The sequence below is a fragment of the Perca fluviatilis genome, chromosome 24, assembly GCF_010015445.1.
Source record: "Perca fluviatilis chromosome 24, GENO_Pfluv_1.0, whole genome shotgun sequence".
Taxonomy (NCBI): Eukaryota; Metazoa; Chordata; class Actinopteri; order Perciformes; family Percidae; genus Perca; species Perca fluviatilis.
Window position 1 is genome coordinate 9519252 of NC_053135.1, and position 21190 is coordinate 9540441.

The window sequence follows — 21190 nt, forward strand, 5'->3', positions numbered from 1 at the left end:
TGGATTGAAGGTTCCGAGTTTTATCTTGTTGAAGCAGTGGGATTTTCTGGGTTTGATTTTAATATTTTTTTCTTCTCTCAGACTAGGGGGTTTAAGGGGTCCATCCTGTAAGAAATGTAGGTCAGACTCCCCATGTCTTCGTCTCACAGCTCCCCCATCATTCTCATTGGTCCAAGCTTCTTGTCAATCAACTGTATCCACACACTGATTGGATGTCAGGGTCCTGGTGGGAGAGGACAAACAGGAGGTCTAGGAATTGAGGGCTTTATTTGGTTTCACAACAGGACAAGTGTTATGTAGGCTGCGATTGTGTGAGGATGGATTTGGCACGTTTGTCTCGTTCAGATTAGTTTAAGCTTGCTTGTTATGGAGGACTTTTGGTCGCTTCTTGATGCGAAACTTTGGCCAGATTATTGGATTTTAGTCTCTAGTGGTTGTATATGCAACATTGTGACTGTAGTGGCCGCATAAATAGTTTTAGTTTAGAGTATTTGAAACAAGTTAAATCCCCAACAAGATTCTGTGCCATTGTGCCTTGAAATAGGTTCACATAAAATTAATTTATTGCAAATTGCCTTTAGGTATTGTATGAACTTTGGGGGTTATTGTTCCTTTGGCTAAGCTTCCTGCTAAGTGATAAGAAACGATTATCACCCATATGTCCCCAGAGATTCAGGTATATCATTATTATTCATTTGGTCATTTTTATTAAAAAATGACAAAAAGAAAATAACAAGTCCTTAAACTTTTCTTTCCTGAATATGGTGGCCAGTAGAGAAAATAGAATAAAAGATTACTGTAATTTGTATGAATACATGGTTGGAAGCCTGAAATAGTCTACATCTGTCATAAAGAATGATTGATTTTACATTTGAAATTAAAATAATCTACAATCCATATGATTAAAAGCACTAATTTAAGACCCAACTTAAAATGATTATGCCATTTGCTGAAATTATTTGTGCTGAGTGCATACATAAGGAATATATTGGTGTCTCTCTAGCCCTCTCTTTTACCATTATGTTGCACATCAGGTCGATTTTCAAAAATCACTCTCCTTTCTTCTCCTCTTCCTCAGCTGGTGATCAGGGTCCACATGTCAGACGAGAGCTCCAAGACCATGATGGTGGATGAGCGGCAGACGGTGAGGCAGGTGCTGGACAGCCTGCTGGATAAGTCCCACTGTGGCTACAGCCCCGACTGGTCTCTAGTGGAAACCATCAATGAGCTACAGATGGGTAAGGGAGGAGATAAATAATAAACATTGTTTATGGTTTGCTTTAGTCTGCACTGTTGGCATATGGATTATAATTATCTGTAAACTAGAAATAGTCACTGCTTGTGACCTTGGGCTAATTGTCAGGCTTACAGTTAAAGGTTCTGCCCCCCCCAAAAAAAAACGAGGGAGGAAATTTAAGTGCACATTTGCAGGTCAGCAAAAAAACTGCATATCTTGCATCTTATCTTTATTACTCCCTCTTCTCTCTCCTTCTCTCCTCCCTCTCTCAGAGCGTATTTTTGAGGACCATGAGAACTTGGTGGAGAATCTATTAAACTGGACCCGGGACAGCCACAACAAGCTTATGTTCATCGAACGCATCGAGAAATATGCGCTTTTCAAGAACCCTCAGGTGACTGTCCCATTGCACATACACGAGAGAGAGGACAGATCATCTTCTCAATGCCCTCCCTGCATTCAGTGTGTAAATGCTGGCAGCATATGCTATACACACAAACACATTGCTTATGCATGCTCAGTGCCTGCACAGCCCAGGGAGCCAGAGAGTGAACAAGGTAGTGTGTACGTGTAGGAGAGTTGGAAGTAGGTCAAAGCTCTAAAGCGAGTAAAGGTGAATAATTTATTTAACATAAGACGAGGTGAGCCGTCGACTTGACATTTCCCCCTGCTTTCTCTCACTGTTCCTCTCAATCATCTCCAGAACTATTTGCTGGGGCGGAAGGAGACATCCGAAATGGCTGACAGGAATAAAGAGGCTTTGTTAGAGGTGAGATTAATGTACAAGCGCAAACTTTCCTATTTTTCCTACACCAGGAGGATCATTCACAGGATAAACTTTGACATCAATTTCTGTGCGTCCATCAGGAGTGTTTCTGTGGCGGCTCAGTGTCTGTGCCAGAGATCGAGGGCATCCTGTGGCTGAAGGAGGATGGTAAGAAGTCGTGGAAGAAACGCTACTTTCTCCTCAGAGCTTCAGGGATCTACTACGTCCCCAAAGGCAAAGCCAAGGTCAGTAAGACTTGGGATGGGTGTACTTTAGGCACACCGTCCCGCTGCTCAGACGGAATGAAGATGGAGAACAGAAATGTGCGTTGGGGTTATGAGAACCAGATTCACATAGTCTGCTCTGTGGAATTTCCTGTTGCTGTAGCGCCTGATCACTTTGAACACAACTGAAAAAAATGTCCTATTTTTAGCACTATCATCCGCCAAAGTCATTTTCATTAGCATTCCGTAGCTGCACTTAATAGAGACCAGACTACTTAGCAGTTGTTGTTTTTTTGCCCATTTTAAATCCTACAACCTTGTGTTAGCTACAAAGTAGGTTGAGTTCTACAATACATTATAGTGCCAGCTCAGGCATTAAATAAAACATGTTAAATTAAATTTAGATCTGTGTAATTACCCTTAAAAACATGTACACTTTGACTACAGTGGGACTTAGATCCTCTTAGCATGATTATTTAAAGTCCTTTTTAGAGCAACTTCTTCAAGCATGGAAACAGCATATGCTCCAGAAATACTTTTAGACTTCTAATATGTAATCAAGACTTTTGCATTACATGTTTCTATACATCTAGACAAATTGTCACCAGATATGTTAGATGTACCTGTAGAGAAGTCTCTATGCCCCAAGTTATTCTGGCATCAAGGACAGCATCTTCACCCTGCACAGAGCAGCAGCTTCACTCAGCCTCAGTCCCTTTTTGAAGTCACCAAGCGTCAATAAATCCTCCTCTGCCTCCCTCTGTGCAGGCATCCAGAGATCTCGTGTGCTTCCTGCAGTTGGACCATGTTAACGTGTACTACGGCCAGGACTACCGCAGCAAATACAAGGCTCCTACTGACTACTGTCTGGCCCTGAAGGTGAAGCCCTATGTCGATATCTTCCATCTGAGTGGAGAAATGTTGTCAATGTCACGCAAATGTATTCACAGCATATGTAGCATGTTAGTACGGACACTGACCGTGTGAATTTCTCATCCTATGTGTGGATGTAAATTAGCAGTGTGAACATGTGAAATAATTCTTATGGTCGCTATTATTAGAGCTATTCTCTTACAGTGTCAGACAAGCATCTTTAATGCATTAGCCTTCCATTAGAAAATACCTTTCTGTTAAAAGCTCTGCAAATTGCTTCCAAACAAGTCAATTACAATTGTTTCGTTTGATTTGATCATCATTAATAAGTGGATAGGAAGTGTTATTATTTACTGTGTAATATGTTAAAATTAAGTCTCATAAATAGCCAGAATATGCTTAAAAGCTAAAATACTTACAGCGCATTATATATCCTGTATAATCGATTCATAATGAAGAAACTTAGTAGCATTTTTCAGTGCTTATGTGAGGCTTTGGTGGATAGTAAAATGTATAATCACTTCTTTTTGCAGCATCCACAAATCCAGAAGAAGTCCCAGTACATCAAATATCTGTGCTGTGATGATGTCAGGACCCTGCACCAATGGGTGAATGGAATTCGCATCGCCAAGGTAAGTTTCTGCTCCACTTTGTTTGGTCTGCACGAAGGACAAGAAATAGTTCTCTAACACTCCTTAATTAATTATATCTCATTGTGTTTTCCACTTTGTGTTTGTGTGTAGTATGGCAAGCAACTATACGTGAACTACCAGGAAGCCATGAAGAGGACAGAGGCGGCCTACGATTGGTCCTCTCTCTCTACCTCCAGCATCCGATCAGGCTCTAGCTCTGCCAGCATACATGGTTAGTTTAATTCATCAGTATAGTAGATTTCAAATAGAGCAACATTTTCATGATCATTGACATTCGAACATTTTAAAGGAATGCCAGCAATTTAAAATTCCACTAAGTCAGCTTTAAGGCTTTAAAAAAAGGGTGAGGCTATTTGCACCCCTGGTACAATTAGCAGTGTATGCTATTTGTACCCTGGTGCAATTAGAAGTGCTATTTGTACCCTGGTGCAATTAGAAGTGCTATTTGTACCCTGGTGCAATTAGAAATGAATGCTATTCGTACCCCGCCGGTGCACACAGCTATGTGTTCTATTAATACCCCGTCTGGTACAAATATCAATGTATGCTATTTGCACCCCTGTGCATTTACGGTACCTTGGCATATAGTTACACACAGTTATCCATACTACTCATGTATTACACCTTTTTGGAATATTATCGCCCTGACATTCTTACCCTAACTAAAACCAATCCCACTCCTGTTGCCTAAACCTAACCAACCCAACCAGAGCAGGCATATTCATGAGTCTTCCCCTACCACCCTGCAAAAAAAAATGTACTTGCGCAATTGCATGCAAATTATCCAATCCAAAATTAAAAAAATAAGATCGCCTCACAGTGGAATCGAACTCCAAACTCCCATACCAAAGGTAAGCGTGCTAACCACTAACCTAGCAGTTCTTACAGAACATTGTATAACTGTTTACCACTTGGTTTCTTCAAGCCTCAGTTGCTAGGTAACGGTACTGTATACAAAAAATAGGTACTAGCTAACAAACTAACGGTTGTATGCTTTCACTGAAGACAGAAAGCGCAACTGTAGTATCCATTTTCCGCTAGAAATTCAAATGTTATAAACTTTAGAGACAAAACTTTGCCAGTTTTTGCGGTCATGGAAGATGAACGTCCGCCATGATTTCGGTGCAAGCGAGCAACGTGTTTTTGTTGTTACGTCACAGGGTGTGAATAGCTCAGCTGTGTGGCCGAGGCTATTCGTACCGGGGGTGCAAATAGACACAACGTTAAAAAAATGGAAAAGTCCAAATTGAGGTAGCAAAGGCAGATATATCCTGATTTTTTTATTTCTTAGTATGGTTCAAGCTCCAAAAACACTAGATTCTACATTTCCCACAATGCAACTCAGTTTTTCATGAGACTTACCCTGCCTGGTAAATGCCTTTCAAACATCATGTCCCAAATAGAAGTATAGAATGTACTCTTACTGTCATTTGTGTGTGCTTCCAGAGTCCCAGTCTAACCACTCAGGCCATTCAGACAGTGGAGTGGACACAGGCTCTTCTCATGGCCGGTCCCAGAGTGTGGTGAGCTCCATCTTTTCTGAGGCCTGGAAGAGAGGTACCCAGATCGAGGAAAGCTCCAAGGTATGGCTTTCTTTCAGAGACAGCAGGGATAAAAAAAAAAACCCTGTTATAGTTGCATATCTGTTACACAATATGTCATTCACTTCACTGAGCTAACACACAGTCTCTTTTTAGCATATGAGAATGGAGGCATCCAGAGGGGCCACCCTGCCGCATGCTTCCCACAGTCACCGGCATCACAGCCAGCATTCAGTTGATCACCCAGCCCTGACGCCCCCTCCCCAACCTCAGGTGCAGCCGCAGCCTCAGCCGCAGCCACAGCCGCAGCCACAGCCTCAGCCCCACCAACAGCACCCACATGAGCATCAGCCCCACCAACAGCACCCACCACAGCATCAGCACCCATCAATATCAATGCACCCCCAGACACCGACCCAGCCACAACACCAGCACCTGCCTCCCCAGCATCATTCTCCTCAACAGGCCCCACAGCCACCCCCCCAGTATCCTCAGCGCCCTCAGCAGTCACCACAGTCTCCACCTCAGCAGCCGCAGACCATCAGCAGCTACAACCACATGCCCCCACAGCAGCAAGAGCTGGCTCCTCCGCCCCCACCTCCGCCTCCCCCTCCTCCCCCACCCCCCCCAGTTCAAATGGTGTCCCACCACTCGCCGGCTCCCACCATGTACAAGTACAGCACCATCACCAGGCTGCAGAACCAGAAGGCCTCCCAGTCTGCCAATCACCACAGGTTGCCCAATCACCTTCTTGCATTGGGTCAGCAAGTTCTGCCCACATCTTCGACACTGCCTGCAGCACCAGTGCCCATCAAACCCAATGTCAATCACATTGCGGCAAGGACTAATGTCCCACCTCCACCTCCCCCTCCCCCTCCACCATCCATGCCAACCCCTGGGTCCGCCATGGCTGTGTTAAAGCTGGGCCCTCCCAGTCCAGCTACCCCACCTGCCTTTATTCCTCCGCCCCCAGCACCTCCACCTGCTCCACAGACCAACGGAGTTACATTTCCTCCCCCTCCACCCCCTCCTGCACTGGCTCCCTTGAGCCAACCTGTTAACCCCAACGGGCTGAAGCAGGCCCTTAAGGAAAGGTTTCCCAGCCCGCCACGGGACCTCCTCTCTCCAAATGGAGGCCTTGAGGAGTCCCCACCGCCTGCACCCGCCCCACCTCCCCCACCTCCTCCCCCTCCACCTCCGCCACCTCCACCTCCTCCTCCCCAGCACTTCCCAGTGCCAGCCCAGTTCCCGCCTCCTCCTGCACCGCCGCCGCCGGCGCCACCCAAAACCTTCATCCCAGGCTTTGTCCCTCATACTGCCCCCAAACCCGTGTCACCTGTGTCCCCATTTCCTCCTGCCCCACCTCCTGCTTCCTTGGGCGGCCCGACCCCACCACCACCTCCACCCCCTCCTCCACCTGCACCTCTCAAGAAGCAGTTCAGCCTCCAGGCGGGTCACATCTCCGGCCACCCCCCTCCGACCCTCCCCAAGCAGCACAGCCTGTCTAAACAAACGGCATTCTCCACGGGAGCCGCTCCCACCATGTCTTTGGTGAAACAACTAGCAAGTCAGTTTCCAGGAGCTCCGTCCCAAGTCGCCAATCACACAGAGAGCCCCAAAGCCCCCCTCTCTCCACCTGCAGTAAAGACCAAACCAAAATGGCAGCCTGGGGGTGGCCAACAGCTGCAGTCTCCAGAGTTCCCTCCTCCCCCTCCAGACAGCAACGTTGGCTTCCCTGCCCCTCCGCCACCTCCCCCTGCCCCCGTCACCGGCCCGCCTCCACCTCCCCCTCCTCCTCCGCCACCTCCTCCTGCCCCCGTCACCGGCCCGACTCCTCCTCCTCCTCCTCCTCCACCACCTCCCCCAGCCCCCGTCACTGGCCCAACTCCACCTCCTCCACCACTCCCTCCTGGGAACCTGGGCTCCCCCTTGAGGAGGTCACCCTCTGGGTCCTCCAATTTCGTGGGCAAGAAACCCCCTCCCACCCCACAGAGGAACACCAGCGTCAAGTTCAACGCCTCGGCTTCCTACGAGGAATCCAGGAGGAACTTGTTCAGTAAGTTTGCTCCCCAGAACAACGCCCCTTCTTCATCCCCGTGTCCCACCTCCTACTCCCCTTCCAAGGACCCTTCAGCTGGACCCCCTGCTCCCCCGAAACCAGGCAAGCTCAACCTGGCCAACCTGCCCATGGCGCTCCAGGCCAAAGTGAGCCAGGTAAAGCAAACCGGCGGTGACTTCCCTACCCCACCACATGAGTGCGCCTACTTCCCACCTCCTCCCCCGGCCTCTGAGCTCTTCCCCCCTCCTCTACCTCCCGGTAGTGACGCCCATAGTGGAGGACCTCCGAGGGTAGCCGTGGTCAACCCCCAGCCCCAGGCTCCCCCTCCTCCTCCGCCTGTCTGCCTTGTCAGCAACTCATTATGGGGGAAGAGCTCCCTGAAAAAGACTCCTCCACCCACACTTGTGCGGCGTAATAACACCACCCCGGAGCCCCCTCCACTCTCACCACCTCCACCCACCTCCCCAAAGGGCAGTTCAGGCCAGCCCAATTTCCTGGATGATCTCAACCGGACACTGAAGCGAAAGTCAGTGGGTCGCCAAAGTTCTCTCAACTCGGCTGGCCTCACGGACAAGTTGGACACTGCAGGAACTATGGACGACATGGCGCTGCCCCCGCCACCCCCGGAGCTGCTCCTGGACCAAGGAAAGCAAAGCAATGGAGCAAATGGCGGCTACATGTCCGGAAACATCTCAGGCTATGCAACGCTACGACGAGGACCCCCACCTGCACCACCCAAACGGGGGGACACCACCAAACTTACTTGAGAGTGTTGAACTTGGAGATCAGGACACCATGAAGATGGATGAATAGACAATGAAAGAATATATGGAAGTGAACATTCATTCGTGAAATGGGAGCGAATTCCTGAATTCCTTCCGTCCTCTTGGATCACAATGATAAATAGATGACTGTGTATATACTAAAACCCAAACCAGACCATGGTCAATTATTGTTTGCTAATTACTGCAATTTTTTTTTAACATGGTTGGCTTTCTGGATCAGTGTGGTTTATAATATTGGGACAATAAAGACTGGAGTAGGTAAGTTTGAGGTCACAGAAAAATAAAACTGCCTTTTAATTTTCTGTGATTGTCTAAACTCTCTGGAAGACATTGTATTTCCCTGTATAGTAAACCCCACCCATCTGGTACACCAAGCAGATTTAAATAAACACTAATAAGAATTGTGCAAACATTACTGGATCCAGGTCTGAGTCGAACCATGTTATCCGCTTCTTTGCCATAAGTTTGTGCCACATACTGGAGACAAAAAAAGAAATATTACACCACCACAGGATCTTTCTGCTTTGGTACTGCATGGACTTCATGTAAGAACAAGCTGTAAAACATGAAGCTGTTCTGGTGTGTGTGCATGATTGAGCGAGAGAGAGAAACTGAGATGTGCATACATGCATTGTGTGCATGCATGTATGTATGTATGCTTATATGCCGGTGGAGTAGTTAACCATTAAAGAAGGCCTTTGTAGAGCGGGGACGGTTAGGTTTGCTTTTATATGAAATTATTTAATGATCAATAAATGGAAGGATTTTTTTTATAAGTCTGTGTTTTAATAGCTGGTCAACAAAGTCTAGAGAGGAACAAAACATCAGGGCGCAATGGAATGTACTCTATATGGAAAGGTGTAATTGAAATTACACAAAAAAAAAAACGTTAAAACTTCAGATCTGTTGTCTCAAACATTTCTAGACTGTTCCACAACTTGGCAAATGCAAATCAGAAGGAAGCCTTATCCCCAAAGTCTTGCACAGAGGTCAAAACCGAAAGGAGATTTCTTCCAAATGTTCAGCAGAGTCTGGACTGTGCAACTGGAGAAAAACACACTTTTTTTTTTAAATTAATTTTTTTAAAAAAAAAAAAAAAAAAAAAAAAAAAAGAATATTTTTTTTTTTTTTTTTTTTTTTTTTTTTTTTCTTTTTTTTTTTTTTTTTTTTTTTTTTTTTTTTTTTTTTTTTTCAGTTGTATCTGTTTAGTTGCACTCTACTATTCCCGCCTTCTAAAAATTATCATATCACAATTCAGGAAGTAGAATGTACAGGTTGGATTCAGTCATGTGAAGTATACTCATCTTCTCCAAAGGTGACCCAGTTGAAAAAGATACAATTGTCTGGTTAAATCATGTAGTCAATAACGGAAATCATCTGACTGGCATTAGACAGAATTTTGCTTTTATCTGTGTGTCGATCATATCTTGTTTCTCCACGGTGCTATTGGTGGACAGGGACTAAAGGTTATCATTTGATTTTGCACCTGTACAGTGGATCATGAAGGGTTTTAATTTCTCGCAGCAATGCTTTCATTTTTATTATGCTAATGCTGTCCTTCAAGGAACTCCTCATCAACATGTCCTTGTGTGCCAGGATGACATATCATTCATATTTCAGACTGTTTAAACTGGTTTTAAATTGGCTTTAGTGTGGAAATGTGTGCTTGAAGTGTCATGAATATGGTCGTTTCCACTCACATTCTTATGTCCTACGCCACAGTGGTTTGATCGCCACCTGGAAGGCAGTGTACCGTTTCTTATAACTGAATATCATTGTCTTTAACAGGATGTTTGCTACAGTACAGTATCTAAGTTATTGATGTGCTGATGTGAACGTGGGGCCAAGTGAAATGAAGAAAAATGGCTGCAGATGTGTCCTCTTGCATATAAACTGAAAATCACAATATAAATGTTCAAACCTGTCTCGGAGTCCTCATTTGTTCAAATGATTTGGGTCAGGTGCAGTTGGGAAGACCTGTATGGGTAATTAACTTAATCTAATGCATTTAGGCACCATGATTTCACAGTTGAAGTACAAATGATTAAAATGGGAACAGTGTTTGTTGGTCAGTGAATCCCAGACTCCCTCTAGTGGTCTTATCCTGTTCTACACTAAGAAAAAAAAAAACGCATTTAGGAGCTGTTTACAGTCAAATAGAATAATTTAAATTTATAGGGATTGAATCCTGAACTCCAAACAGGCATGAATCCTTAGGTAACATGTTTTCCCAATTAAATATCATAAAAAAGGACCAAATTCATAGGGTGCAAATTTTTTTTAATTCAAGTTTGTCCTCTGATCAGCACCTGAATTTTTCCAGAATGAGCTTTCACTCCAGGGAATTGGTCCAGACTTCCGCTCTCTGGTTGTGGAGAGAGCGACCAGGCTGGACGGATGGAGCAGGGGCCGGGTCTGTTGAAAGATATACCAATAACTGGTTGGTTACATGCACTGAATATTACAATGTATATTGAAATACTGAAGACAAGCCCTGTGAATATGTGAAAAACATCAAAATCTTTATTGAAACCAGTCAGAAAGTGATTGTACTCTACCATCACTTGTTAATTACCTCTATTTGCAAATGAAATGGTGAACGGGTGTCTCTCTCTTGAGAACTTCTGTGGATATAAAGCCTTGATATTATTCACATGCACTATATAGTTATTGTTGCTTAAACTTATTGGAAAGCTTAACTTTTTAGTTGAGTATGAGTTTATTAAGTTAATTTGCTGTACTAACTCAATGGTAAACTTCCAAATAAATGTTTTCACTTGTTAGTGACAAACTGCTTTTTCTACTTTTTGTAGCCAATATAATATGCTATGACCTAAAACCCAAAATGGAAACTGAGAAATTAGATGGAAAAAAAATGTAAAATGACAGCACTGCTATTCTCCCTTTTCTAGCCCACCCTTCTTGTCTGGGTCCTCACCTCCTCACTGGACTCGCTGGAGCTTGAGGAGTCGTGGCCGCATCTGAGAGAAAGCACCTGGGTTGAGGTGGCCGACATTCGAACCCGACTGTAGCAGGACGAGGATGGCTGAAGTGAAGGCAGAGGATGGCATTTTTTTTATAGTCTGAATAATGCAAATATTAAGTCACTGTACCACTGCATCATGGCAGAATTGATTTGATCGACCCACTCTGTCCCAGTGAATTTGTGCCAATGCAAACAGTGGGCTGCATCAGTCAGTCAACACATGTCCTACCCAGAATTTAGATACGAGGCCTTCACAGGGTACAGGTACAGTGAAATGGTTAACAATCAACACTGATACTATGTATTATTAAAGTGACATACCCCACCCCTGTGGCACCAAACTAAAACAATCCATCATAAGGTATTAATTCGGTAAGGTCATCATTTTTCACCCCGGATGACATGAAATGTCTCACCACAAAGAAGCCAGGTCTGAAGGCACATGTCTGTGGGTCGTGGGTGGAAGCCTTCAAGCACTCCGTCTCTTTAATGCCAAATACCATCAGCAGGTCAGTGTTCATGCCCATGGGTATAACCTGGCACGCATGTGATATTTGTCATAATAAAAATAATACAGAGAACATACAGTATACCTAGTACTGCAGCTATAGTGTAAATAGCATCCACTGCAACTATTACTACCTACTACTACTTAAAATAGAAAATGGGTACAGACACTGCAAATAAATATATATATCTTATAAGTATGTGCAGACTCACCCTTTTGACAGAGCCTTGAGTTACCCGGTAGAGATGGTTGACAGCATACACAGAGTTGACCTCAGCCAGAGCTGCTCCGAGCCCCCTGTTTGCCATAGACTCCAGCTCAGAGTTGTACAGTGGGACACCTGCAAGGACAAATATGTGGAGTAAGTCACTCAAGTATTTACTCATGAAGTGATCAATACGGAGAACCGCTCACCTGAGCATCCCAGAGACTGCAGCAGGGCCAAGAGAAGCACGTAGAACTTCATCTCGTCTAGCACCAAATCAAAATACCTCAGTCCTTCATTTACCTCCATCTATTTATGTTCAGTCTTTGTCTGAGTCCCCCCCCCCCCAATGCACCGCCTCTTACCCTCCATAACCCCATAAAAAACTCCCTCACCTGCTGTCTGTCCTGCTTCCTTCATGCAATAGCTGCTAACCTTTGTTCAGCACTATTGATCCCAGGTTGATGCCCTGAATTAAATGAGCACTACGGTAAGAATTATTAATACATTGTGCCAAAATTTCATTCGGATGAGGTCTTATCACTGGAGGACACTGAGTCAACAGCAATCCTTTTTTAGCAATATATCACTTTGGTAATGTATCTTTTTGTTGATATATATTCATGAATTATTTCAGCTCACATATTCACTCACATATTTGCTGCGTTTCTTTGTTTACTTCTCCAATAGTTAATTTTTTATCTTTGGCTTTTGGACTGTTGGTCAGACAAGACATTTTATAGACCAGAACAATTAATCGATCGGTCAAGAAACTACGTCAATGAAACAATACCTCACTCCCGTCATATCTTTATTACATTCCTCATCAATATCAAAAATACCTTACATTTTGGACATGTAGAGAATTCCAGTTCCAGTGTCTAAAAAAACTAGTTTGTTCCCCTTCAGCCATTTTCACCATGTTAAATATAATACATCTCTTTTAAATTAAACTGACACGACTGACAAAGGAATGTGTCTGGTAAAAATGCGATAACAGCTTGAACTGTCATTTCACAGGATAATCTAGTATTTACAAAAACAATTTGAACAGAACTACAACATTTTCTGTAGCTGGATTCTCTCTAACCATGTTAGGCAAATATCTGATATTTTAAAGAATTAAATTATATCTGTACCTTATTTCAACTTACAAACATGTCCGTTATAGGGCCTAAATTGTACTCATACATTCATAAGAATGATCAGAAACTTTCTTGATTTATTTCAGTAAAAAGAAGAAGAGCAGTGTTGGGAATTTCAACAGCCCTCTGTGTGAGCCCATGAGTGATCGCTGCATCGGTTTTAATCAGATTTTGTCACCAATCCTTCAGTGTAGATCCAGCCCGAAGCGCAAAGTAAAAAGGTGCTCAAAGTGTCAAATAGCCACTATCACGTTAACTGTACATGCACAGATACACAAACGCACAAACGACGAGTCCTCCTTTCATCGTTCAAGTGTCCCCATCAGTGGCTCCATAGCAGCGAGGAAGCAGGCGTCAAACTCCTGATCTGAGAAGCGAGCCACGGACTGACGTGCGTTGCGTCTGATGTGTAGCCGGCTGGCGGGCGGCAGCGCCAGGATCCTCTCTATGGCTTCCGCGTAACTGTCCTCGTCATCAGCCAGGAAGCCTGTCTGGCCTCCCTCGAAAGGCACCACAATGTCCAGCTGGGGACCGCCGGACTTGTGCGCCAGAATGACCTTCCCTGCTGCCATACACTCCACGATGCCTAGAGGGGGATAAAAGAAGCACTTTTAATATCATCAAAAATAAATTAGACAATCTAAACAACATCAGACAGATTAGTTACCTATTCCAAAGTGTTCATTCCACATGGTATGGAGTCCGATGGTGGCTTCTCCCATCTCTCTTTTCAGCTCCTCGAAGGGTACGTTCAGTTTAAACTGCACCCTGTCGGCCACACCCAACTCCTGGCACAGCCCCCTCAACATGAGCACCCTATCCTCGTCTTCCTGGTTCCTGCATCCACCAATCAGAACCAGCTTCAGTGCCTCCCTGCCCCCCGCCCCCTCCCTCCTCCTGTCCAACACCTTTTTGAAAGCGGTTATCTGCAGCCGGTGGTCCTTCTCCGGCCTGAACTGCCCAATAGAAACGATCGAGTGGCACTTCTTGTCCCCATCCTCCTCCAGCGGCACATCCAAGAACGCGCTGACGTCGCAGGGTGGGTAGACCACACTGGTGCGGTTGGGAGCGCGCCACAGTGACAGGATATGATTGAGGGTCCAGGAGGAGTTGACCATGATGAGGTCGCTGCAGGAGCCTGCCATGCCGTAGAACATGGCAAGCAGGCAGTAATAGACCACCTTAAAGGCGCTCAGGAACAGACTGTTGGAGACGTAGTCAGGGTTGTTGAACCTAGGACATTATTATTTGAAGGGTTAGCAAGCAGCAGGTTTTAGTAATAAAAAAAAGAGGAAATAAATAGAACATAAAAAAGTCCCTGTATGATGTGTTCTCAACACAGCCATTTGACACACAGTAATTACCTGGGGTTCCTCTCTCTCACTACAGACAGCATGTCAGTGCTGATGGTGGGGTAGTGAACGTAACTCCCCACTCTGCAGCCTCCCAAGTAGCGGAACAGGGGCAGAGTGAAGGTGTAGCCCATGGAGTCGATGTAAAGGTCTGGGACAAACTCCGTCAGCGCCTCCCATCCCAGGAAGACCGAGCCCACACTCTGTCCCAGCAGGGTGAAGTGAGGAAACAGGCCGGGCTCCACAAGCAGCCGGTGCCTCAGGAACACAAACTGAACCGGGCGGGGGAGCACGATGTTGAAACGACGGCGCGCCCCATCCAGGATCTGCTGTCCCGTCACACCCAGGTCCCCCGTGTACACCACAAAGTTGATGTCCACGTACCTGTGCAGATGTAGATTTCAGTTAAGATTTCGCATAAGCAGAAGGTATGTTGATGCCATTAAGCATTGCATCGTTTTGATTGTATACCTGACTTATTTCCCCTCTCGACTCAGGTCTGATTCAGTCCCTCTTCAAGCTAGTTCACTCTTTATATAATGCATATAATGCTGTCAAAAAAGGAAAAATCTACCCAAGGACTAAAAGACACAGTTTTGAAAAGACTGTGACTACATATTGGAAAATGCAGTAAATCAGTAACTAGTAAGCACACAAGTTAGGAAAAGTAGACACTATAAACTATAACGAATGTATCAATCAGCTTTACCTGCGCTGCAGTGCCCTGATAGCACACCAGAGCACCCTCTCTCCCCCACCACCAGCATTGCAGTAGGGGTGGAAGAAGGCAACCGTGGGACGGCCATCCCTCGCCCGCCGAGCGTTCCTGCTGCTCTGAAGCCAGAAGCGCACAGCCAGCACCAGCAGGACCAGGACGGCGATCAGCAGCACACACAGAAACAACAGGGGCAGCAGCAACTTCCACAGCAGCCTGAAACACATGCAGAGACACAGCACATTTAGGTATATGGAATTAGCAAGCAAGTTGCTTATTTTATGTATATGGCACTTTTCAAATAAAAGTTACAATGGGCCTTTAGGGAGGGGGTTTAAAGGCGTGCACAGATTTGGCTTCTGACTTTGCAGAAGACTGTTCCAGAGTCATAATGAAATACTAGAAAGATTAAAGGCCAACATTAGGCTACATCAAAAGCTTAGGTGTAACCAAGTTCAATTCAATTTTATTTATAGTATCAAATCATAACATAGGTTATCTCGAGACACTTTACAGATAGAGTAGGTCTAGACCACACTCTATAATTTACAAAGCCCCAACTTGTTGTTGTGACATTGTAACTTATCAAAATTTACTACTTAACTAGCCTTATACACATACATAACGCATGCATATAGTCATAATAAGCTCAGGTTTAAAGGAATATTCCCTATTGCCACATATATAACTAGACTACACACTGTAACGTTCCTGTCCACTGCCCAAACGGCTGCCTACATAGGAGTCATTTAGTAAAGAGCTTGTTCTTCATGGCAACACTTAGGTTAGTTGTAGTAACGTTAAACAAACAGGAAACACAGCGTTGTATTTACCTAAAAACCACAACCAACGCATTAGCTAGCTTTCACGTTAACTAAATCACCTGAAAGCTCGTCAAAATGTTAACGTAGCATTGCTGGTATTAATAGCTAACGTTAACGTTACAAACGTTACCGTAGCAGCAGCCAATTACATGAAACAAGCTCTTTCAAAATTGAAATCTTGTAATTTTTTAATACTCGGTTTATGACCTAATATATCTTACCTGGTTAATTCACACAAACAGAGGACCAATTGATCGTGGACCGACATCTTGCCAAGATCAATTTCACAACACAACCTCCCTTCCCTTCCAAGTTGTCACTTTCCTCCTCCGTTTGTCCAACTGTTGTTCATATTTATCTGGCGCCGCCTGTCGGCGAGGAGGTATTATAACTCCACTGACTTTTACAACTTGTATTGATGAAGAGTCGTGTTGTATAGCTTGCATTAATTTAGGCATTTTGTAAATGATACAAATATTTTAACTGTAGCTGCTAACACTATAGCACCAGCAATATACTAGCTGCTGCCATTGACATATATCTGCTGCCTGTCAGCCATGATGGCTGATCTATGCCCTCAAAAAAATAATGTTTAACTTCTAAATAAACACAGTTTAAATCAATAATGTGTCCCTGTCCCCATGGTTTAAACAAAACCCTATCATTTCCAGTCTGGATTCTGACATCATGAAGACTCTTTTCATTTTGTTTGTTTTAATGAATTTGGACCAGCTCCTGAAGACAGGACGCTGCACAGAAACGCAGTAAGTTGATTGAAATGTCAAGCAACTGTGTTCATTTGTTATCTATGAGGTAACTGTTTTCCACAAAGAAAATAGATTATGACACACTTGTGCAAACACACACACACACGCTCGTACCATGTATGTTGTCGTGCCTGAACACAGATGCAAACTCTGTGACACAATTTTAAGAAAGCTTCTGAAAATTGGTGATGAAAATTGGGTGGTGATGGTGCAGTGGATGTGACCCAGGCCTTTGGTGTGGGAGATCTGGGTTTGATTCCCACTGCAATACATCAACCAATGTGTCCCTGAGCAAGACACTTAACCCCTAGTTGCTCCAGAGGCGTGCGACCTCTGATGTAGGCCTATATAGCAATAGTAAGTTGCTTTGGATAAAAGCGTCAGCTAAATGACATGTAATGTTAACACCACCTTACATTTATTCATTCTGGCACTGTCTATAATAGGCCTACAGGTGAAAACATTAAGACATTTGTTTGTTTCTGATTGACCCATAGGTGTCTGCATCATCATTCACTATGTATCTTACTGATGTCCTGTTTGCTTTTTATTTAGAGACCAAATTATATCAATCACCCCCAAAACACAGGAACAAGTGGACATCTTGAAGAATGTTTCCACTCAATATGAGGTAGAAATTAGATTCTTCATCAGTGATTGCGCTCCTTTGTTTTTTACACTCTCTGTTTATCATTACAGTATGTTACATACTTTCTCCCAGACAGCTTTATGGCAGCCTGTTTCACCTCAGTACATCAAAGAAGAAACTGAGGTCCACCTGTTTGTTCCTGCAAACAGCTCAGAGACTGTCAAGGATCTGCTGCAGAAACATGCCATAACACATGGGTATGGTGCTGGTCTGAAAACATAGTTCTGCAATTAGTTTGAAGGTTTTGTTATTTACTTGTATGTTTACTGTAGGGTGTTATTGGCCAACACCAACGAGTTGATTGAAATGCAGACGAGAAACGACTCCACTGACCCACGAAGCAGCTCAACTTTCTACGAGAGATATCACAGTTTGGAGGATGTATGCTTTTCATCAATAACTATCAGATTCCAGCTTCATAACATTTAGTTTTGGTTGATTTCATGTCAGAGAGGTGCTAATTCAACAAATTGAACAGTTTAAGCTTCACACACAGACTTTATTCCAAGACCACTAGTGTATTGATGGACTTCGCTTAATGGATGTATCACAGTTTACATCCAAACACACTGTCTCCATTGTAGATCTATCATTGGATAAACAGGACCCAACAGGACAACCCCAACATGGTCAAAGCCATTCTCATTGGCTCCTCATATGAGAAGCGACCGCTCTACGTTCTGAAGGTACACTCATCCATCACCTCCTAAGCTGCAGTAATGATGATTAAGATGTGTTTTTTTCGCAGACATTCTTCACAGATTAATTAGCATTATTATTTTTTCTCTTTAGAAGTATTTTTTGTTGAAAAGTGTTCTGAGACTTTTGTTTTCTATTCATTAAGCTGACCTATGAGAGAAATTAGATTGTTTTTTTCCCTCACACTTTAAATGAAGTCTGTCTTTCTCAGTTGTCTGTAAATAACAGGCCGAATAAGAAGGCAATGTGGATTGACTGTGGTATCCATGCCAGAGAGTGGATCTCTCATGCTTTCTGCTTATGGTTTGTACAAAATGTGAGTATATTTATTGAAGTATCGATAGGGTGGGAATGCCTTGTTTTTTTTTATGATTTTCACACAGGTCTAGCACTAAAATCAATGTCCTTTCTTGGAAAGTCTCTGTCATTTTACAAGCTAAACCAAGACATTACTCGCATCTTGGACAACATGGATGTCTACATCCTGCCTGTTATGAACCCTGATGGATACCAGTACACATGGACAACAGTAAGAATACATATTTTGTGTATTGTTAAGTGCTTGAGCAGTTGTAAAGAAAGCGATTCCAACTGGATTTGTGATTTGCCCCTGTTTTATGTTTTTGTCTCAGAACAGGATGTGGAGGAAGAACCGCTCCGTCAGCAAGAGCAGCAACTGCATCGGGGTCGACCTCAACAGAAACTTTGATGCCAACTGGTGCAGTAGGTCTTCCTCTGACATTACAGCGCCCTCCTTATTGATTACCACATTGAACTCTTTCTTCCATATATGTAGGATCTATAAGGTAATGGGATTGTGTGTCTTCCAGCGGAGGGAGCCTCTGATGAGCCCTGCACTGAGATCTACTGCGGTGCGTTCCCTGAGTCAGAACCAGAGTCGCAGGCCGTGGCCAACTTCCTGCGCAGTCACAAGGACTCAGTTCAGTTCTACCTCAGCATCCACTCCTACTCTCAGATGCTTCTCTTCCCATACTCCTGCACCTTAGATGAAGCAGAGAACCACAAAGACCTGGTGAGTGGTGACAGTTATAGCTTACAAGTTTTCCACACTTCAGAGGCGTTTTATGTGAGTCCTTTCCTATTCAGCTCCAGAGTATTTGGAGACTTTATTCTGCATGTCACTTGAGATAACACAGAAACTGTAAATTGTTCTAAAAGCTTGAGATGGCTCAAGAAGCTGCCCAGGCAATCCGACGATATTACAGGAACACCTACAAATATGGCTCTGGAGCAAAGACAATATGTAAGTAGGGCTTCATTATAAAACAAAATCAGTAAGACTTGATTCAGTCACTCACAAAGTACACATGAATGTCCTTGTCTGTTCTCCAGACTTGGCTCCTGGTGGTTCTGATGATTGGGCGTACAACCTTGGCATCAAATACTCCTTCACATTTGAGCTCCAGGACCGTGGGCGTTATGGCTTCCTCCTGCCACCATCTCTCATTTCCAGGGCCTGCAATGAAGCTCTGATTGCTGTGAAGACCATTGCTCTCAAGGTTATAGAGAAAACACAAGCTCCAACAAGTCATCCTTAAACCCTCTGAGCAGTTACACATCAAAGCGTAAAGACATAAAAGCTGTAAACAAAAAAGATTAAACTGATTAAAGTTACAGATTAAGTTGAATGTCTTTTTTCTGTTTATTATTACTTACTGAGCACATATGGTAATAGCGTGTCACACTTACATGGAAAGTTGTTCCAATGAAAACTACATCATCATGCATACACCACACAGATAATAATAATCATTGTTATTGTTCTTTGAGATATCAATATTAAAGTGTTTATATTATGCTTTTCCGCTTTTTTCAATTCCTTTATTGTGATATATATCTTTTTTGTGCATGTTATAGGTTTACAAAGTGAAAAAGCCCAAAGTCCACGCCAAAGGGAGTTACCATCTCCAACAGAAAACACTGTTCACAAACTGCTCCAAACAGCTCTGTTGTAGTCCAGCCTTTACTTCAGAGACAAACGTGCGTCACTTTGGAACACACATTATGATGCTCAACTAGCTGCTAGCGTGGCACGCCCTCATACTCTGCAACTGATTATGAAGCATAAGAAAAACAGTAATGCAGTTGTTGTGGAACGGAAATCCTGCTTCTTTTGAAATACCGAACCAAAAGACAAACCGTACAAAGCCATAAAGGCCCAGCATTACACGAATAACACCAACAGACAGACAAAATAAAACAACAACATAGGTATACAAGTAATTGAAAACAATAACAACAACCACACAAAAAAAATTACATAAAAATTAATAAAATTAAAAATAAATCAGGAGCAACTTGACAGTGCCCACCCACCCGTTCCCACCCTAACATAGTGCCACTTAGATGTGCTAAAGACTAATGCCTGCATAGTAACTCCTCCAGCCTATCACTAAGGATATAATTACCTCTAAGTACCTCTTTATCTTTCCAGAGCAAAAGAATATGTTTCTTTGCGCAGAGGAGGCCATAGGACAGGAGATGGAGCTGTGCGGTCTGTAGTTTTTTAGAGTGTTCTGATGCACCCAGTATAACCCAAAGTGGATCCGGTCTTATTTGAACTTTAAAAACCTGTAAATAGAACGGAAATATTGCCACCCAGAATTCCTGTAGCTTAGGACATAGTGCATAACTATGTAGTAAATCTGCATCCGCTTGGTTACACTTTTCACAAATTGGGGACACATCTGGGAAGATTTTATGTAACTTCACCTTTGAATAATGCAACCTGTGCAAAATTTTGAACTGGATCAAACAGTGTCTGGCATTAAGGGAGCACATATTAACATATTTCCGACCTTTGTCCCAGGTGTCCTCTGCTATTCCCATCACTAATTCTTTTTGGGGCAAATGGTCTGAAATGCATTAGACATTAGTGGAAGACAAAATGTATTTATTTTTATTGTCATCAGTTTAGTGTAGCCTGTGTTGAGCAGCTAATTTTTTATTTAATATTTTATTATTAGGATTTTTTTATTCCTCTGATTCAACCTCCGAAGCAGAAGGCGGCGCTAATGCGTATACTACACCGATTCCTTACCGGTCTTTGGAAGGCTTTTCTGTCGACGGTTGGCCGTCTGGTTGGTGTCTAACCGCCTTGAGACACTTTCATGAGAAGAAGTATCCAGATTTTTCTGACAGATTTTCTCTGGATGATAAATGTCTTAATTGGATGCCCCTC

The 21190-nt window shown here is 43.6% G+C and overlaps 4 protein-coding genes across 9 annotated transcripts in view; 2 read left to right on the forward strand and 2 right to left on the reverse strand.

Annotated features, from left to right (window-relative positions):
- raph1b (Ras association (RalGDS/AF-6) and pleckstrin homology domains 1b) overlaps positions 1–9084 on the forward strand; it is a 39301-nt gene extending 30217 nt beyond the window's left edge. For all 5 annotated transcript variants that reach the window (XM_039793064.1, XM_039793063.1, XM_039793066.1 and 2 more), the window contains 9 exons: positions 1079–1238; positions 1510–1631; positions 1941–2006; positions 2105–2248; positions 2996–3106; positions 3634–3732; positions 3844–3964; positions 5200–5336; positions 5451–9084. In XM_039793064.1, coding sequence (XP_039648998.1) covers positions 1079–1238; positions 1510–1631; positions 1941–2006; positions 2105–2248; positions 2996–3106; positions 3634–3732; positions 3844–3964; positions 5200–5336; positions 5451–8120 — 3630 coding nt within the window. In that variant the 3' untranslated portion in view covers positions 8121–9084. The remainder of the gene's footprint in view (positions 1–1078; positions 1239–1509; positions 1632–1940; positions 2007–2104; positions 2249–2995; positions 3107–3633; positions 3733–3843; positions 3965–5199; positions 5337–5450) is intronic.
- Positions 9085–10401: 1317 nt separating this feature from the next.
- spp2 (secreted phosphoprotein 2) lies at positions 10402–12173 on the reverse strand. Its single transcript, XM_039793069.1, has 6 exons — positions 12047–12173; positions 11845–11972; positions 11541–11660; positions 11077–11184; positions 10714–10762; positions 10402–10553 (listed from the first exon to the last, which is right to left on the reverse strand). Exons 1-6 carry the CDS (start codon positions 12144–12146, stop codon positions 10471–10473), a joined length of 588 nt encoding a protein of 195 aa, XP_039649003.1. The 5' UTR covers positions 12147–12173; the 3' UTR covers positions 10402–10470.
- Positions 12174–12630: 457 nt separating this feature from the next.
- alg11 (ALG11 alpha-1,2-mannosyltransferase) lies at positions 12631–16224 on the reverse strand. The gene is made up of 5 exons (XM_039793070.1): positions 16095–16224; positions 15044–15265; positions 14347–14718; positions 13650–14215; positions 12631–13568 (listed from the first exon to the last, which is right to left on the reverse strand). Exons 1-5 carry the CDS (start codon positions 16139–16141, stop codon positions 13285–13287), a joined length of 1491 nt encoding a protein of 496 aa, XP_039649004.1. The 5' UTR covers positions 16142–16224; the 3' UTR covers positions 12631–13284.
- A 290-nt stretch (positions 16225–16514) lies between these two features.
- cpb2 (carboxypeptidase B2 (plasma)) lies at positions 16515–19623 on the forward strand. Of its 2 annotated transcripts, XM_039793071.1 has the most exons (11): positions 16515–16637; positions 17196–17271; positions 17362–17486; positions 17562–17670; positions 17874–17975; positions 18200–18304; positions 18407–18517; positions 18621–18711; positions 18819–19021; positions 19168–19252; positions 19342–19623. In XM_039793071.1, exons 1-11 carry the CDS (start codon positions 16561–16563, stop codon positions 19545–19547), a joined length of 1290 nt encoding a protein of 429 aa, XP_039649005.1. In that variant the 5' UTR covers positions 16515–16560; the 3' UTR covers positions 19548–19623. The 2 variants fall into 2 exon arrangements, with proteins under 2 accessions (XP_039649005.1, XP_039649006.1); XM_039793072.1 differs by lacking the exons at positions 17362–17486; positions 17562–17670.
- The last annotated feature ends 1567 nt before the right edge of the window (positions 19624–21190 follow it).

Coding starts and splice junctions, on each gene's coding strand:
- spp2 (XM_039793069.1), bottom strand. CDS start 12,146: ATGGAGGTAAATGAAGGACTGAGGTATTTTGATTTGGTGCTAGACGAG. Junction 11,185..11,540: donor TCAGACCTGGCTTCTTTGTG/GTGAGACATTTC, acceptor CCTTCACTTCAG/CCATCCTCGTCCTGCTACAG. Junction 10,763..11,076: donor CCAGCGAGTCCAGTGAGGAG/GTGAGGACCCAG, acceptor TTATATCCACAG/AAGTTCTCAAGAGAGAGACA.
- alg11 (XM_039793070.1), bottom strand. CDS start 16,141: ATGTCGGTCCACGATCAATTGGTCCTCTGTTTGTGTGAATTAACCAG. Junction 14,216..14,346: donor GTGAGAGAGAGGAACCCCAG/GTAATTACTGTG, acceptor ATAATGTCCTAG/GTTCAACAACCCTGACTACG. Junction 13,569..13,649: donor GAATGAACACTTTGGAATAG/GTAACTAATCTG, acceptor ATCCCCCTCTAG/GCATCGTGGAGTGTATGGCA.
- cpb2 (XM_039793071.1), top strand. CDS start 16,561: ATGAAGACTCTTTTCATTTTGTTTGTTTTAATGAATTTGGACCAGCTC. Junction 18,305..18,406: donor GCTTATGGTTTGTACAAAAT/GTGAGTATATTT, acceptor TTTCTTGGAAAG/TCTCTGTCATTTTACAAGCT. Junction 19,022..19,167: donor CAGAGAACCACAAAGACCTG/GTGAGTGGTGAC, acceptor TTGTTCTAAAAG/CTTGAGATGGCTCAAGAAGC.